At 47.3% G+C, this 19,184-nt stretch overlaps 1 protein-coding gene across 3 annotated transcripts in view; it reads right to left on the reverse strand.

Annotated features, from left to right (window-relative positions):
• Positions 1-800: 800 nt before the first annotated feature.
• Positions 801-19,184, reverse strand: part of RANBP10 (RAN binding protein 10) — a 63,624-nt gene continuing 45,240 nt past the window's right edge. For 2 of the 3 annotated variants that reach the window (XM_069868449.1, XM_069868448.1), the window contains 8 exons: positions 16,828-16,940; positions 14,045-14,153; positions 12,962-13,110; positions 12,131-12,326; positions 10,647-10,771; positions 9,627-9,772; positions 9,049-9,160; positions 801-7,237 (listed from right to left, as the gene is read on the reverse strand). In XM_069868449.1, coding sequence (XP_069724550.1) covers positions 7,107-7,237; positions 9,049-9,160; positions 9,627-9,772; positions 10,647-10,771; positions 12,131-12,326; positions 12,962-13,110; positions 14,045-14,153; positions 16,828-16,940 — 1,081 coding nt within the window. In that variant the 3' untranslated portion in view covers positions 801-7,106. The remainder of the gene's footprint in view (positions 7,238-9,048; positions 9,161-9,626; positions 9,773-10,646; positions 10,772-12,130; positions 12,327-12,961; positions 13,111-14,044; positions 14,154-16,827; positions 16,941-19,184) is intronic. The other variant, XM_069868450.1, reaches the window with a different exon arrangement.

A 19,184-nucleotide genomic window follows, 5' to 3' on the forward strand; every position in this document is an offset into this window, starting at 1 on the left:
AGTACAGGGGCCCAGCTGCTGGTCCAGCATTGGGTGGGAGACGTGCAAATGTATTAGGAAGACCTCAGAAAGGTGAAGGCAACTGCTCCTCAGCCTGAAGCTTCAGGGCTGTATTGGTATTGAAAGCAGGCAGTGTGACAGGAGAAAAAACAACCCCAAGTGACATTTTTGCCCACAAATCAATCATAAGCACCATGGGACAAAGCAGCGGTGGAGAGGAAAGCTGAAGCAGAACCAGATTTTTTGGGGAACAAACATCTTGCGGATTGTGCTTGGCTGTTTATAGACAGACAGAAAGTTTCAGAGTTACAGCTTCACCGCACATTAACACTGAGGGCTGTGTTGTCTTCTGAAAGGAAAAAAGGATGTGCGAGTAGCCGTGCACGGCAATAAGCGCATGGACAGTCCCTCAGTCTGTATGTCAGAAACTCTAAACCAAGCAGTTTCCCCAGCCATTTGAATTTCAGGGTTGCAAAGACTATTTCCCCCCCACCTTTTTAAAAACATGACTGAAAAATCCAGTCAGGCAGGCCCACAACCAGAGTAATACAAGTAAACAACGTGTTGTTCAAGCAGGAAAAGAAATTCTTGCCTCGGCACACAGCTAATCCAGAAATTTTTGACTTGCAAAAAAAAACTGTGTCAAAAAGGTGTTACAAGATGCTACTGCCAACAAGAGAAGAGAATGTTGAGGCTGGCCAGCAGATCATTGATGACACAAACTGCCACCTGTGGTGGCTCTGCCACTTGCTTTCCCCAGCGAGCAGAGACTGACAAAGCACATGGCTCCACACCAGCTCTTGCACATGGATGTGTATTTTAATAAAAATAATTCTGTCAATATACAGCAGAACGTCGATTTCTTTACCATATTTCCAGTATATTTTCACAGGCTTTTTCTCAGTTAAAATCCCACCCCCCCTCCCCTTTTTGAAGTTTTCATGCGAAGAAGCGCCAGATAACTTAATTCACAAATACTAAGCTTAGACTGAACCAATGTGCACAATTTGTGTCAGGTCCATTTAGCCGATGTTGTACCAAAGAGGAGAAAAACCCTCCTCCGAAGGCGATGAGAAGTCTGGAGCGGCAGAGGGACACCTGCTCTGTTGCAGCCCAACAGTGGCCGTTCCTCCAAGGCTGGGTGGAAACCTGCAAAGACCTCGCACCCCGTGCTCCAGCTGAGCATTTCATACCTGAGTTTTGAGCAACAGCAGAAGAGAGTTAACTGCGTGGTGGGCAGGTCCCAGGGCTTGCACTGCCGAACAGGTTGCGTGCAAGAGCTTCAGGGTCTAGCAGCCTCCTCCTGCCTCCCCTGGCTGGACAGCCATGAAGAGCGTGCACAGGTAGGACCAAGAGAGAAAAATCCCAACTGAACGCCTGTGCAGAGTCCTTGGTCTGGGAGAGTCACCACACTCGTATTTTAAAAATCGTCTTTAAAATCCTGATTATCCCCAGCGCTGCTGCTGCTTCTCCTTTGTGAGAAGCTTGTGAGAAGCCCAGCCTGCAAAATCCCTGTGCTCCCTCCAGGAGGAAGGATGCAGCTAAAGCTCTCCTGAGCGAAGCGAACACAGCACCTGCCCAGACCCAAGTGCAGTGACCAGAGAGAAGGTGTCTGCCTGACAAGGGGGCATTCAACAAGGAGCAGAGGTCTGCAAGGCCTCCAGAAACGTTTCCGCAGTGATGTCAGTGTAAATCCCACATGAGGCTCAGCTTCCTGCGAGTAGGAGAGTCAAGCCTCCTTCTTGGAAATCAAACAGCCAACAAGACACGTGCTCCTCAAGCCTGGATGAACCCTTGGCTTGCCAGGCACTGCTACAGCTCAAGGCTGCAGGCTCTGAGCTCTGGTGTGGGACGCAGGGAGAGGGACAGACATGCCACATTCACTCATCCATCACTTGCCACCTCTGGTTGCAGGAAAGAACGGTGGAAAGCAGCTAGTGATTCCTCTGGAAGAGGCTTCCAGACTCTCAACCACTTCCCTTTCCTCCCCAAATCTGGTGTAGCTTCCCCCATACTCACCCCACCACACTTCCTCCAGCTCTCTGACCTACACAGCAGATGGGACATGGCTCACAGCCAGCTTTTGGCTCCGAGAGCTGCTGGACCGCAGTTCTTTCCATCACTCATTTTCCTGTGTGAGCAAAAAAGTCCCAGAAGCACACAGAACATGTCCCCTGCCATGTCCGCCCCCAGTCTTTTTCAGAAACATCTAAGGAGACGTATACAGCTGGGGTCCCAACACCAGCTCTCTACAAGAGACCTGCTCCCCTCTGGATCCATCACTCAGGCTGCTCTACTCTAACACAGGCAGGGTCTGAAGAAAGTTGCTCCCCCTGCAAAAGGATCACCCAGGTGGACCAGGACCACCTTCTCAAGGAAAGTGTTCCTTCTCGTATGCTATAACGAGCTCCCTGGGGCCTCACTGCACCCAAGACTGAAGCATGACAGACCTCTCCCCCTGCTGCCCAGTTAGAGACCACACGCTGCTTTTTCATGGACAGAACTTCCTGACACCACGTTGTGCACCTTGTAGCTTCATGGCATTTACACACTGCTACATAGCCTGGCTACCATGGTTCACCTTCTCAATCAACCCCATGATGGCAGAAGGAACTCAGAAACTTCCATCTAAGCAACACGTGCTACATGAGTATTAAGAAAGACAGGTACCAAAGCACAGCAGCGCCACAGCAATCCAACAAGGTTTGCTTTGCTGAAGGAGACGGTTCATCATGCGTGATGCCTAAGGAGGAAAACGATAAATTCAATCCACAGAGCTAGTTCCCCCAGCTCTGCTTGTTCCAGTTGTTCAAGGGAGCCTCAAGAACAAAGCTATTTCAAGAAGGGTAAAGATGTCTTAAAAAGATTATGTGAAAAATAAGGACACAGCTTGAGAACAGGTCAAGATATCACTGTAAAAAAACAGAAGGAATAAGGAAGCAGATGGGAAAATCCCAGGTGTACACAACCATGAGGAACGATACTCCCAAAGGGGCCTAACTCTCCATGCCAGGCACAACTGCATCTCCTGATGTCCAAAATCAGGTCAGCAGACAAGATGTTGGCAAGAGAAACAGGCTACAGCACCGATAACCACACATCTTCCACGTGTCCCAGAGCACGGAGCTACAGTTCTGGTACAGGAGGGGAAGGAGAGCAGCCACTAGGCAACCTCCCCCCCAACAGCTGGATACCACTCTGCAGATTACAGCTCTTTGGTGGTGACTCTGGATGGATCAGTGGAGAGCTGAGACATGGCAGAGCTGGAAGAGGCTTAGTTATTACAGCTGCAGCATTCCATGTGTCCTGGGAAGGATGTCACAGCTAGAAAGCCTCTCTTAGGGCTGCATGGTGAGAAGTGTTGCATGCGAGTAGTGTCTGGCTGTAGTTTGGAAAACCTTCCATCTCAAGTCAGCCACGCAGCGAGCAACTTAGGCGCCAACCTCATGTGAAGTCCTATATCCTACACCATCAGCATTATAACACAGCTGAGACCTTGTCACCCTCATCAAAAAATGCAAAGGCAGTAGTTACTACTAGGGGCTACATAATCATTCACATGGCGTTACTGAAGGACTCCTGGGACAAGAGACACTGTGAGGGACTGTCCAGATGAGGCAGAGGCAGCTGGGGTGCCTGAGGCACTTGGAATAACAAATCCCAAATCACTTTTATAGAAGTTATTTTTAAACTACACAGAGCCTCTGCTTGGGTGTACAACCACATTCAAAGTTAAAGCCCTCTGTTCAGTTTAGTTGTTTGTCTTTTAAAATGACCGCAACAATTCAAACTCAGCCTCAGCTGACACAAATCATCAAGGGGCAGCGAGGAACACCCAAAAACCAAAAGGCTTTGAAAAATAACCTGGGAAAACCAAGTGAGAAATCTCATCTAGGAATCAGTGGCAGGGTGAAGCCTATGACTCCACCACATACCGCAAATGCACTTGTCTTTCCCACACTGAGTCATGACCGCATTAGTCAGTATCTGAGCCCAACAGGCAGAAGCCACTCAAGAAAATGCAAGAATATGTGAAACAAAAAAGAACCAAACCAACCCAACAAACAACAGGTGTGGGACAGGCTGTGTCACAGCAGAAAAGGCTTTGCACTCCTCAAAAACCAGAATCAGGACACCAGGTACAAGAGCCAGCGAGAAGCTGGCAGCAGTGATGGGTGTTGGTCACAGCTGCAAGGCCAGTTAGGAACTGGGTCAAGTGGAAAGGGAAAAACAATTCAAGATAGCACTATTGCTTGAGCACAAGAAGTTGAAAGCATCACTGCTGTCCCGTCTACACGGATCTACTGCCACGATGTGATGCACATCGTCCATGGTAGGAAGAGTGATGCAGCCCTGCTACGTGCAATTAATCATCATGAAGACTGTGGCCTCTCAACACTAACTGTGACGTAACAGCAAGATCGCTTCTACCACAGGGACAGTCTCCATGAGAAGCCAGAGAGACCATCCTATCACACATTTCTTGGCACCGGAATAACCAACTATCCAGGAGCATCTCTTGATTTTTTTGGTAATGAAAGGGAAACGAAAAAAAAAAAAACTATATGAAGATGGTGTTGCTATAAAGATGAAAGAGAGGTCCAACTGCAGCCAAACTGCAGCAAGCTAAATGGTGACCAACAGGGAGGAAGTTGTCACACGTGAAAGGCAAAGCCAGGCACTAGAGTATTTCCAACCCAAGTACCGCCAATCAGCCCATGTGCGTGCCATAATCCTGGGTCTAACAAACAGAGCCTGCAAAAGAATCTCTCAGCACGGCAAGTACATGTGCTGCCTCAAGTTCAGCCACAGCACTGGGGCGCAAAGGGTTGGCTGGGCAGCCCGGCAGGTCCAGCATCAGAGGGTCCAGAAAGGCAGCCTGCCTACTGAGTTAAAGTGTCTCTAGAAGTGTAGCAAGATAAGTGCTGCAGGCTGGGGTAATACTCATCACTAGGACAACGAGCAGATCTGAAAATCAATAAATAAGCTTTCAGGCAAATGAGCCATTCCCCAGAACTGAAACGGAAGAACCAGATTGGCAAGTTAAGTTCTTCTGCTTAGTGCAGCCCTCTGCTTCTGCCTGCCCAGAAGAATGGCTTCAGTGTGCAGAGCTCCCTCTGCTTTGTTCAGCTGTAAGGAGTTGATGTATAAACATGTCTCCTCCATCTCTAAACCTCATGTTGCTTGTTTTCTTAGCCCAACGCAGCCCTAGCACTGCTTCCAGACCTTCACCAAAAGGTAGTGATATGCATTTGCAACCAACTCCAATACCATCTGCACATTCCCTGCCACAGTCGCCTTCTGGAGTGCAGGGACATCTGCCCCCGGCTCTGCCTTGATCTCAGACGTGTTCCAGCCCCAAATCCAGCCTGCAAATGCAGCAAACCCTTAAAGCTCTGGGCTACTGTACAGAGGTCACACACCACCTTTCCTTCTCCAGTGGCACACAAGCTCTCTTGCTACTTGTATCCCTGGCACAGGCTCATCTCCATTCTAAGGGCAAACTTCAACACAATCTGTTCATCTTTCACTAAGCCTTCAAAAAAAGAAATAAAAATTCAAGAACAGCAGTAAAACACGTTTGGTCTGAGCTCCCCTGTGTCTTTCTCACAGCTACAGACCTAGAACTCATTCGAAGCAGAATGACAATTCCTCCCATGCAGCCAGACTGAACCTGGTCTCCCAGCTGTACACCACAGGGTGCAAAACACGCTACACAGCCTCACCAGTTTAAACTGTACACTCAGAAACACCTACAGGCAGATGGTTTGAATGCCAAAAGCTTAGCACTTGAGTCCCTGGCCCTGATATGTACCACAGCAGTGACACGTTAGTCCATCTTAGTTGGAGGTTACTCACCTACAGATCCTTGCTGGTCACTTTTGGATCTGAAACTAAAATAATTTTCTTAGTAATCTTTAAAGAAACATTGCTGCTCCCTTCTAACCGGCTCAGACCTCACAAAGCTAGTATTGATCCTAACCCACAACCTGATCTCAGCATGTGCAACCTGCAAGGGCGAGCACAGCTCACACTAGTGTTCTCAAGATACTTCCAATTAGAAGTGCTCACTTAGATTGGTGTTAGGTGGAGGTGTCATTAAATATTATTATTATTGAGTCTTAGTGACAGAGCCCTCCTACGTGGAGTAAAGGGGGAATTTGTGAATTAACACAAAACCTGACAGCCAAAGCAGGCAGTGCCCACCGATGTTTCTGGCAGCCCGACACGACCTGCTTCTACCAATACACTGGGAGATGACTTCCTATTCATCCTGTCCCTCTAGCTGCTGTGAGAGCTGGATTTACCTATTTCTCAGGGCTGTGAGATGCTTCTACAGTGCAGCCACTAACAGAGGCAATGTCAAGTCTTCTGCTCTTCCCATTCACAAAGACAAGTGTTTGAGAGCCTTGTGCTCATAGAGCATGCACCACAAGGACCAAGCTCCGCCAATTCCCACCATTATTGGGTGACAGGACCTACCTCACCAGGTCTCCTGCAAGGTTGTACGATGTGTATGGCTGGGATTGAGTCTGTGGGCAATAAATACATCAATGACTTTGTGGAGGTGGAAGAGACCTTTTTAATAAACAGGATTCAAATAAAATTAAAAAAAAAAATCCCTCTGAACTGCCACTGCGAGAAGAGTTCAGATAACTAGCACAGATGATGCTGTATGTGCACGATGAGGGAGAAGGGAAGAACAAGCTGTCACCAACTTGATGAGCTCCCTCAGTAAATCAGCAGAAACCAGCTCAGCAAAACTCTCCAGATAAAATACTGATGGATCCATGAGAAACAACTCAAATAAAAATAGAGAAATCCCTACAACGGAAAGGGCTACATTAGAATAACCAGCGAAATACTGAGTGCCGCTGGAGCCGCAGCAATGACAGGGAGACAGGTAAGATCTGCCAGTCGTTCCTGGGGTCAGGAATAGCCACTCAGTGAGGGACTCACTCAGTCCTTTCACAGGCAGCATGTGTGCTAGAGAGGGTGTCGGTGGCAGGGAAGTCAGGCTATCGAACGAGGTGGTGGTGTAGAGTGGCAGCAACGGAGGGTGAAGGGCAGCACTCAGTGATGTCAACTCCATCTTGCTCTGGTGGCTAGTGCAAATAGTCGTCTACTCTGGCAAAGGAGCAGGAGCCCAAGCCCACACGAGCCATGAGCCGCAAACACTCCGAGGCCTGGCCCAGGGCAAGCATCAGCGGGGGCTGCTTTGGCAGGTTCTGAGATTCTGCAGGGGTAAAAAAAGAAAGCTGTTTAGAAGAGGCATTCCAGCTGCGTGCCAGCTCCCCTGCACTTGAGTCCCTTTCTCTCCCACCTGGGCACCAAGCCCAGCACCCCTGGCAGAAGGCACTGAATCTGGAAGGAAGTTACTCTAGAGTTCCGCTGTCTCTTTACTGCTGCTCCTCCGTGCACCCCGCGACCCAAAACACATCCCACGAGGGGCCACAGCTCAACAGGGCCTTTGATAAAGTACTGCTGTGGTGGCCCAAGCACTAAAAAGGCAGCCGAGCTCCTTCTGCCTCAGTGTCTGCCAGAAAACCCTCACAGCATGAGAGAGCGAAGTATAGAAGAATAAGGAAAGACAGGAGAAACTGGCACCAAGTGAGAGGCCACCTCTGCCCACGCAGACTGCCCACGCTGACTGTCAGGGGAAGGGACTCTCCTTCCCAAACCATATAATTTCTGTTCCTTTTCTCAGACAGAACAGAAGTTCTCACAAGTTTGTCCATCTTCCCTCAGAAGATACTCTCCATCTCTCCCTCTGGCACACTCAACATGAGGTGCGCAGACCCACTAGGAAATACGGCTGAGCACAGTGAGCTGGACTGTCCAGAGGAGTCAAGTGTGGGCTGCCAAGACGGGGAAGCAGTCCAGCAGACAGTGTTTGGACAGTTGTGTATGGACTGAGCTAACCCAGACTGGGGAACATCCTGTGAAGCTACCCGAGTAATGACACAGCAAGTGCAGGGTCTAGTGAGAGGGTCAACGACCCTGCCTAGAGTGAGCAAATCCCTTTCTTGCAGACTGGTGGCAGGCCATAACCTCGTTATCACTATACCCACTTCTCTGCCATGGGCTTTTCTGTAGCTGACGATGCCAGGAGGGTCAGCAATAACATGGCAACTCATCGACTGCAAGCACAAGAATTCCATCAGGGAAAGCTACCGCATGTACTATATCAGGTTCGAGATAAGAGAGTAAACAACAACAAGCTGTTGGGCCAAGGAACATTCTCATCTAAGGAAAATGAGAGAACAGGCACAAACATCCAGCTCTGAGGAAACAAAGGAAGGCAAGAGACTGCTCACACGTGGATCCAACCATGATCCATCCTGCTGACACAAAGGGCAAAGCTCATCAGAAAAAGGAGAGCCTTCTTGCTGGCTGAAGAAAACCAACCTATAACCAGACCTCGGCACAGAACGGGGTCCTCTCAGCACAGTTACAACCAGAATGGAAAGAGCAACAGAGCTGGACTATTACCCCAGCCCTGATCCCAACACTGGACTGCAGGCAACCCGGCTCCCTAGGCTCTAGCAGGCATAGTGTATGATGGGAACACACAGAGGCAATGCTCGAAGGGCAGACGCATTTAACGCTGCTGTCCAACATGAGATCAAAGGTTAACTGGATTTATGCCCCCCTCTCTGCTTTAAAGCCATGGCGATGGAAATGTGCTTCACTTACAAGCTGCTGCAACAGAGCAATGGCATCCCTTATCACAAAGCAGGACGGAACCAGCATGGAAAAGACCCCTGCTAATGCCAGCAAACTGTTTGGGGCAAAAAAGAAGAGTGGCAGGAAGTGTATCAAAGAGATCTTTGCTTCCTCAGTAAGCAGAGGAAGAAAATCCCAAGGAGCATCCTTGGAAACAGCCTTCCCGCATTACTGCCATGTCAATCCTTGGCAACAGAAACAGAGGCAAAAGCTAACCACAAGTATTTCTGAACTACGCGTAACATTCACAGGCTTGCTGCTACAGGACAGCCCTTCAGAGCAGGTCCGGTGGGTAGTGCTCGCACAGGAACCAGGCCTTACCCAATATAGCACTATTAAGAGCAGCACACACAGGTTCCCTCTGGATTGGGTCCAGCTGTTGACCAACAGGGCAGTTCCAAGGGTCTGAGTAAGCTAACAAGCTAAATGCGTCCTGTATGAGAGAACAAAAAGGCACAGTAAGGTCATGCACGGCTGTAAACACAGAGGAAAACCGCAAAGTCCATCAGCTGGGGCACCTCCTGCCTTTGCCAAGGTGACAGGTGCCTACCTCCTGAAAAGAAATGGCCTTTTTCTTCTTGGAAGCAAGGGACCACACTGGGCCATAAAATAGTGGATTAAAGAGGGTGTCCCCTCCACCTGGCAGGGGAGCCAGCACAGGAAAGCAGGTAGAGTGTCACCTGGAGAGAAGAAGAGCGAAGGCAAGCAGGAGCTGTATTTCTTCTCTCCTGTGCCAAGAACTGGGTCTTGCGTTCACCGAGTTTCAATCTCTAATCCCCATGCAGGCCCCCTCTTCCTCACCAGTTGCAGAAGGAGCCACTCAGAGCTCTGCAAGAGAACCCACAAGCCCAGTCCTGGCCCAGAGAACTGCTGTGACGCAGCAAAAGGCTCACACTTACCTGAAGCATCTTTTTGTGCATTGCATTCTTCCCATATTCTCTGCAAAGCTGCTCACTCAGCATCTGCAGCTCCCGTCCAAACTGGATCATTCGCTCTGTGGCAGCATGGTTACCTCCACAGAGCTGCCTCTGGGGGCAGCTGTCTTCTAGAGGAAAGGCAGTAGAGAAGTAACAATCATCTCTCATTCCCCATCACTGCTCACTCTGTGTTATGCCACTCAAACTCCTTCCCCTTTTGGAGCAGGAAGCTGCTCCCTGCTCTAAGTTTATGCCAGTGGGAGCTTTTCTGACCCCTGCACCACCACAGCCAGTAGTGGTTTTTTTATAGCACCTTTAGGTACAGGGAAGACTCAAGCTCAGTTTGTTTAATGCCTGAGGAGTACCTACAAATCAAGTATTCAGATAAAATCATGGGAGCCTGCAACTCCAGCTGTGTTACCCTTTTGTGTGTGTGCTACAGCATACACAACATAGAAACCCCTGGCCTAACAAACCCTGGATTCAGAAAACCTTCAGTCGGAGATGTCAATACCACCAAGTTCTCAGTATTAGATGGCCACAAGATCCATTATAACTAGAGGAACCCCCAGTTTCAGAGGTAGTGTAGTTAATTCATCCTCTCCCTCCTAGCTACAGCACCCACAAACACGACAGTGCTATGCTGAGGCCACCTTACAGCTGGGCATCATACAGCCTTTCACAATTCAGTTAAGTTCCTCAGCTGGAAGAAGTGCCAGGACTGCTCTGAGCTGGAATTCTTGGCAAACGCTGAACAAACCTTTGGCTCCTATTGCCTTCTCTGCTCCACAACATCACCAGAACTGCCATGAGACTATGAAAAGCCAGACCTGGTTTTAGTTCCAGAATAGATTAATTTTCCCCATGAAACAGGTATCTTGAGAACTTCACTCACTGAGGTGGGGAAAGAAACCCGAAGTACATTTTTTTTCCCCACAATCCAACCCCTCTCCTACCAGTTCTTTCAACTTCCCTTTACCCCTCCTGCCTTTGAGGCCCTACCCATGCTGGATTCATCCGTCTGCAGGATCTCTTCATGTTTGTAGGTGCCATTCATTATCCTGGTGGATGAATTTTCCAAGACTCCATTGGGGTAATGCTCTGCTTCCATTTCCATCTCGCTGTCACTGACGTGAAAGGAAGAAAGAAAGCCCAGATGTCTAAATTAGACAGGGAAGAATTTAAGATCTCAGATGCCAAATGATGACCAGCAATGGCCAGTAAACCTGAAAGGGAGCCAGATGGTCTGCTTCAGTCTAACAAAAATTGTTGCAGGTTTCTGAAGGCAACTTAAACAGGTTTCTGTTCTAAAAGCGCCTGTCAAAATTACAGGTGCAGAGTGCTTATCATTTTGCCTTCGGGACACAGTAAGTCTGGGACAATGAACAGCAGCCATCCAACAAGTAACATACTAACACACTAAACAGGAGGGAAATCTTGGTTGTGCTAAGCCATTAACCCCTGCAAAAAGTGCAATACAGAACACAAGGGCTCTAGGCTTAAATGTTCAAAACAGTAGTCTGAATGAGATTGCTGATCAACTGCAAATTAACTGAAATGATGAGAAAACCTTGCTGGGACTTGAGTTCTAAGTTTGAGAAAAGAATCATAAACCCAGCGTTATCAAATGATTCTGGTAAACTGAGTCTCAACAAGTGTTTGTCACTTAGTTACACACTGTGTGGCTCTCAAGAGGTCACAACAGAGACTACAAACTGTCCTGCAAACTGTGCTCAGCACAGTACTGGGAAGATGAGTGCCAACTGCAATTAGCAAGAGATTCTACTAACGATGACGATATCCTCTGCTCCAGCAGGGCCTTGGACAGCCCTGCAACACCAACCTGGAAAGCCAGCCCAAAGGAACCTCAGTTCTCACCACAGCTCAATTTACTCCAGTAAATGCAGCAGCAATTGCGCCCCCCTCCCGGACTGCCTACAGCTCCTTGGAGAAAGGTGGCTTTCTAAAAGTCTAACCTGCTGTCACAAGCACGGAACAAATGACTGCTGCTTCAGAGGCTCATCCTGAAGGAACCATGCAACAGGTAAGAGGCAGCCCAAGAAAATTACTCAAAAGGACAATGCACCAATCCAGTAATCCTTTCAGCTGCTTCATCCACTGAAGGGCAGGTAAGCCGCTTCGCAGCAGTAATCAGCTGGCTGAGGCAGTGGTAACAGCTAAATAGGAGAGCTTCTATGCAAATTATCATGCTGGCCTCTGACAACATCAGTTTAATGGGACAGCTTGGTTTTTGAAACAAGAGTATGACAAGACTCCTTATGAGATGAGTCTCCAAGCCTGGGCCAGAGCAGAACAACAGTAGCAGGCTTGTGTCTGCTGGGAATAGTAGTGACCTTGTAGATAACAAAGAGTTACTCTGTTGTTCATAAGAGCAAGACACATGCCCTTTTGGCTCTTCAGGAAGCAGACTGAGCCCCCTCCCATCATCTCACCCTCCTCAGGCGTCTACAAAGGAAAAAAAATACCTGGTTTCTTGGTTACTCGTACTACTGTGCTGCTGAGATTTGGTAGAATCTGTAGAATTGGACTCCGAATAGTTCACAGATGAGGGGGAAGAGGAGGAGGAAGATGAAGATGATGAACTCAGTGTTGGGTATTTACTGTGACTCTGTTTGCTTTTTGTGGACATGACTCCATTGCTACAGGTTGGACTATCTGCTCCTGAAAGTCAAGAAGAAAGGGAAAAATGAGATCAGACTGACAATATCACTCTATTGTGAAGTCAATAATTTAGCAAGAGAGCAAACCCCAAAGGAAGTAAGTGAAGAAGACCACAGATCTTAAATTATTACATCCTTAAATTCAATGTGGCTTAGCAAACCCACAAATGAATATGGAAGGAATGCCACTGCTCACCAGCAACATCTGTGCGTAAAGAAGTTTGAAAAATGGGCTATAAATAAGAGGCTGGCAGAAGCAGCTCACATAAGCACAGACATTATTGTTGAAACACAAAGCACGGATGGTCTGCAAAAGAGTTTTCAAACTCTTTTCTCATAAACCCAAACATTTCTCACAAACCCTCTGTCCAGGAAAACTGTGCAAGCACAGGTGAAAACTGGGCCACAAGAACTTTTTCAAGCAGAATTTCCCAGGCTTCCCACAGCCTATCTTTTATTAGGCATATACTTGATTCACACAACGCTCAGCAAATAACAACAATCTTCTTAAAAATCACAAGCTAACCTTCCTTGCTCAGGAGAAGAGACTTCACTGAAAGGAGATTCAGGCTTGAAATCTCACTCTTCGCTTTAACATTTGCTTTTCTCATCAGGAGACACAGAAAACACACTTACCAGTACTATGAACATGCGAGTTGCTTGATCCATGTCTAGGACTTAAGCTGGGGGACCCGGGGTAACTGTCCTGGGATCTGGGGCTGCGGGCACTGAAACAACGTACTTCACTGTCCGTCCCATTCACCATCTCCACAAACTGCCGACACCTGATTTCATAGGAGGGAAGGAAAACAGGGTGCGTGACAGCCAGGATGCTCAGCATTGAGGGTTTTTTTGAGTTAGATTTCTTGGCTTTGAAAATGACATTTCAGACTCCTGGTGGCTTTGTATTGCAAGTGCTCTGGTAATGGTATGGGAGGAAGGAGTTCAGAAAACTGCAACTTTGATGCTAAAGAATGCTGAGACGTTCCCAAAAAACAAGTTTATTTCCATCGTGCTAAGAAGAAACTGTGCTTTATAGCATGCTTTTAACTCCACTACCTCTGCAGGAACTCCAAAACTTGACTGTGGGGTTTTTTTTTCAGGGACATGATACTAAACGTGCCAAACATCACAGTTCCCCCACTACTCCATCAACCTAGAAATGCTGGTGGCTAATGGCAAGCAGACAAGGAGGGGTAAAAATACAATATCCACAGGACAGGACAGTGAGGACACCCCCCCATTTAGTGTTACTGGGAACTGTCCTTACACATCTCAGGAGGCTTGAGAGCCACTCTGTGTGGCTGGGAGTACTGGGACAGGCAGGCACTTTTTTCCTTTGGTTTCTACCCTAGATAGCCTCTTCCACACATCTGCCTTTCTAGGAACTTTCAGAGCGCCTGCCACGTGCTCCAGTGTTGCAAGATCTCCGCAAGGCAGGTAAAGGCCATCTGTGAAGGAGTTTCTGGCAGTCAGCAAAGCTGGAATTTCACCCACTTCTGCCTGACCTCATGAGGCAAAGCCATACTGGGTCTGAGCAGCAACAAAAGGGCTATGTCTACATTGCCACAAGCACTGTTCAAAGGACTGACCCCACGTCCTCTCCCACCTGCTCCCAAAGGGATCTCAAACAGTTTGAATTCAAAGGTGTGCAGCCTCTTTCTTCCTCCTTCATCTACACATTTCAGCATTAGGGAGTATAAAGCTATTCATACTTACTTTAACATGAAGAGCAGGTTGGGGTTATGTTCTAGGAGGCCAGGATAGAGCTGCTGGGTGGCTTCTATAGCCTCTCCCACTCTGCCTGCTAATACTAGCTTCTGTATTCCTGAAAGCAAAGGAGACCTATTGACACACGGGACTGGCCAACAGGAATGGCCAGAAAAGTTGTCTCACATTTGCCACACAGCTCCCCGCTACCACCTTGCACAAGGGCTAGGGAGGACTGGGAACCATGTTCTGTTTATTATGGATTAGGATGAAGAAAAGCCTGTGAAAATGAGTGAGAATCTGTTAGCAGCTGAGAAACACCAAGAGTAGCAGGATCTGAAAGATGAAGTGGGTACACTGGGGTGGGATGCTCTGAGACTTTAGCCACAGAGCTATGCGTCAATGGACAAGAAAATAGGACACAACAGCTGGATGGGAGCAAGGAGGCTGCTGCGAAAACGATGATTTCAGAGGGGAAACCCCTAGGTCATGCCCACATTACATCCTCTGGCTGGTCCACACTTGGAAGATTAGTGTATGGCTCTCCACCAGAGAAGCAGGGTATTTTTAGAGGGTCTGGGGCTTAAAACACACCACAATACTGCTTTCCCACTATCCCTGTCTCTATGTAGATGTTAACTGTAACAGCAAAACTGGGTTCCTACACATCCCTCCAGAGAAGTGAGGATGTGGCACCTGTCAGCTAGCTCCAGAAACCAGCTAATGACTAAGCCCGAGACAGCTCAGCAAGCTGTACAGTTCCAGGAGGTGCAAAGACACAAGGCGGAAGCCATCTACCACCCTCGGTCTGCAAGACCTGAGTATGTTCCTTCAGTGGGTCAGAAGACACAAGTACAAAACTCAATGCAGTCACTGATCCAATCTCACAGCACTCAGGGAAGCTGCTGATCTACAGAGGTTCACATTTTATTTTTTACTAAGTGTACTTAAGCTAGAAACTAAATATATTTAAGACTAAAATGCACTGCACTTAGTTCTCTGTTTTTCTAAGACTCCTTACAAATAACAGAGAGGAGGTTTTGAATAACCTGTGAGGTGCTTTGCAAGCAGAGGTTCTAATAAAAACAGGCTGTGACTTTGGCAAGTCACAAGTGGTTGGAAGCCCAGCCTGGTGATCCTCATCAGCAATCCCCAATCTGCAACAACTTGTCTTGGCTCCCACTCCTTGGTGTATCTCTGCTTGTCAGCATACCTGAAAGCTAAACCCAAAGACACAGCTCTCACACCAACGTGTGTTGCAGAGTCTTTCATTTTGCAATCTGTTTCTTCTACTTACTTGCACGTCCGTTTTCATGTCTCACTGCTTTTGACAGCTCTCTTCTTTGCCTTGTTTGGTAACTCTCACAGATGTCACTGCCTTTTATATTTCCCCCTTTTTGTTTTCCCATCTGTGTTTTCCTCACATCTTTTATTTAAGCCACAACTTCAGAGCTGTGTATTCCTTCTCTCCCATCTGCCCTGTCACCTGTCCTCAGACAAGCAAGACTGCGCTATCTTGCATGCCTTCTCATTAAGGTTTTACCAATTAAAACCACACCAACAAGAGCACTGGCTGGGGTCAGGGTTGCGTAATGTGTGACCTGGAAAGCACCAAGTCCACAGCACTAACAGGCAGCAACTATAAGTTATTTTGGGTACTAAGCAGAGTCCCCACATGAACCTGAATGCTGGCTAAGCATATGTAATGTATGGAGAACAAGCTACAAAGGGGCACGATGCTCCTGATACATAACAGTCACATGAGAAATGGTTCACAAAGGGAAAGAAAATGCAGAGAGCAGGACACAGCCTGTATTCAACAGTCAGGAGAATGCAGAAAACACCCCAACGTTCTGTGATTTTGCAGTCTAAGCCTGAGAGTAGAAAAGCTACAAAAAAAAATACAGCAGGAAAAAGCTGCAAGCCATATTCTGTAGGAATCAAAAAGCACTTACAGCCTTACCAACTGCGAGATGAGCTGCTTCAGAGGAAACAGCAGTAACCAAAGCAGGCACACAATACAAATCTTTCACCTAGTGTGAGCTAAACATCTTGGCTGTGAATCTGCAAATCCTTCAATATGCCAAAAACTTAGCCAAAGACAAAATGTGTAAAGGCGCTGTAAGACTCGTTAACTCTGACAAGCTGCAGTCCAAACAGATTGAAGTGTCTGGATCCCTATGACCATGGTAACGAAGCTGCCCCGGCTGCAACAGACTGCATCGAAGAACCCAAATCCAAAGGGATTTCTGGTGCACAGTGACCTCAGTTCAGATAAACTCCAAGGCAACCTTTCTGTTCTCCACCAGTTTGGCACTGTCTCCAAGAAATACTTTCTGCCCTAGATATTATATTTAGCCTGATGTGTGAAACTTCTGGATTCAAAGCTGAGAGTCACCTCATCTCTTCCAGGATTCAGCTATTTGCTCTCAACAAGGCTGAGGAAAATTAACCCGGTTGATCAGAAAATTTAGCATACTCAGCACTGCCAGGCATGCAGGTCATTTCTCAGAGCAGACAGGCAAAGGGAAGAACCGTTCTTCAGGCAAAGGCAGCAGAGGGTGAAGGGGACACTGCAATGACGGGAAAAGTGCTCCTGCTCCCAGTAGTGGCTCTCAGGCTCTACGGATCCCCAGGCAGCAACACTAACCCCCAACAGTGTGCTGCGGACAGCTTTGTGCTGTCGTGGAGTAACTTTTGTACCTCCACAGCATTTCATTCCTCTGCAGAGTCCTGAAGGGAACACGTGGCCTGTGTGCCACGCTTTGGGAACGATTACCCAGGAGACTTACTTTGTCTGTTCTTTATTGAGGTCTGTTCTTCCTGAATTGTGGTGTCTGTGACTCTGGCAAAGGCAGTTGCTGTTGAACAGTACCCATGATGAACCAAATATGATGAAACCATACTAGAAAACAAGAAAATACAAACAGTTGAAGAGGCATTGGTAAAACAGCGTAATCATACTGGAGAAAAATAAAAAATCAACACAATAAAAGTTGCAATTTCAGTGGCCAAACTCAGCTTGCCTAGGACATAACCAGTGTCCTATTTCTAGGTCCAGACAGTGTAAATTTACAAGATAGGCACCTGGGCCTCAGCAAACAGGAGAGATGCTCTAAATTCACCTTGTGGCAGGGGCAGGAGGAATTAAGACTCCCAATGCATGCACAGTATTAATTTACTTAATTAATGGCTGCTGCCCAAGGGTCACTTGAAAGAGCTCAGTGCTGTGTTACTGCCAGTGACATACTTTATAGACATAAAATCTGAACCTCAGAGAAGCTCACAGCTTTCAAGTAAATCTCAAAAATAAAAGAGATCCTGGTTCTGAATTTCTTCCATCATTATTTTGCCAGCAATTTTATCTCTGGCAGTTGGATCTCCATATGAATTCCACACATTCACAGACACTTATATCTGCCGATTTACAAAGAGTAGGCAGTCAGCACTGATTTTACAAACATTAACACATTTTTAAGCTGCATTTTCAAAAAACATTAGGGGGGGAGGTAGTATCACTGCCAGAAAACAAATACAACAGCCTTTCTGAACAGACCATTTCTAAAGTGCTTGTGCCTTCCAGGATATGGCTGGTAATAGTTACCGCTCACTGGATCTCAAAAAAAACCCTAAAAAGCCAGCACAGGATTTCACAGCTTCTAGTGATGAATCTCAAAAATAGGCTTCTCATAACAAAGCCCGTATTGATCTGATCAAGTCACAGCTCAAAACAGATATTCAACTTGGCTACTTCCAGTACAAGAAAGAAGTATTTATGAGTCAGCAATAATTCTCAGGCATAACATTACAGTACGTGTGTAAGTTTTTAAAATCTGTTTTAAAACCAGGTGCTTGTGACCACTGTTGGGACAAGATGTGTCCCTTGCCCTTGCCAAGGTACAGACAGGTGTAACGAAGCACACCCTCTCACTGTTGAGCACAGTTCCAGGCTGGCAGGAACAGAGGAGAAAAACCAACTCTTGCTTCAGTGTAATTCAGTGTCAGAGGTTCAGTGCTGCAAAGATTTAAATGCTCTACAAAGCTGCGCAAAAATTGAGCTCTTCCCTATGCCATTTCTGCCTGTGGCACCACAGGAAGAGTCCCTGCATGGTGGGTACACAGCCGTACTACAAGCTGGTTGCTTTTCCAGGCTAATTTTCAGCAATGACTTATCAATTCTGTGTCACAGCTACTCACTACAGCAGCGCTGCACACTCAAACATTTGACAGCACGTCTGCATCCCCGGGTACCTCTCCTGAAGTTCTGGAGGAACATTACTGCACTCCACTGTGACCTATGTGAGGTGTTCGTGAAGACAACAAAACCCTTTCAGAATCCCAGGATCTCCAAAGGAATAGCTTTTACTGCTTATGAGCCATGGTTGAAACTTGTTGAGAACAGAAGTGCTCATATCACAGGAGCAACTTTCTCTGCGATGCGTCTAGAGGTGCTTCTCTCACCTAGAGTGGTCATGCTGCTGGTAGAGAGCCTCGTACTGTCTGTGGCTTTTCTTCAAAACAGAACTCCGCTGCATGCTTCTCTGTACAAATTACGTAAAGTTCTCCTTCTGCACGGTACCACTTACGTTCTCAAGTGAGCAATGCCAAGTCCTCCCACTTTATCAGAAACAGAGACTTCCTCCCATAATAAACCACACCATCTGACCTCAAGTCTCAGATGACTCCTACTCAGATTCTTCATAGCAAGGGCTAACAAGGTTAGAGATCCTATAAGACTGTAGCAGCACACAAAGAAGACAAGTCATCCATGTAAGCTGTTTTCAAGAACTTGAAAACCTTGTCAGATCAGCCTCTCGGTGACAGTGTACCCAGGAGAGCAGCACAGAGGAAAGCTGCCACACTGATTCTTCCTTTGTTCTCCAGGGAAGCAGTCCCTACAGCAAGCCTTTCCAGGGACAGCCTCTCCAAGACTGTGACTCTCAGGATCTGTCAGGGAGGAGAGTCTTCAAAGGGAAGGAAATGCTTGGCTGCACGGTTAGAGATTAAATAAGATATTACGAATCCTTACAAAGGCACAGGAAAAGAAAACATTGGCCCAAGAGCTTGGAACTCTAACCTGAAACAGATGAACTACTGATATGAAATACAAGCTCAGACTTAAACCTGCCTACGGAACGGAGGAAGATGG

Source organism: Phaenicophaeus curvirostris, chromosome 14, assembly GCF_032191515.1.
Source record: "Phaenicophaeus curvirostris isolate KB17595 chromosome 14, BPBGC_Pcur_1.0, whole genome shotgun sequence".
Classification (NCBI taxonomy): Eukaryota; Metazoa; Chordata; class Aves; order Cuculiformes; family Cuculidae; genus Phaenicophaeus; species Phaenicophaeus curvirostris.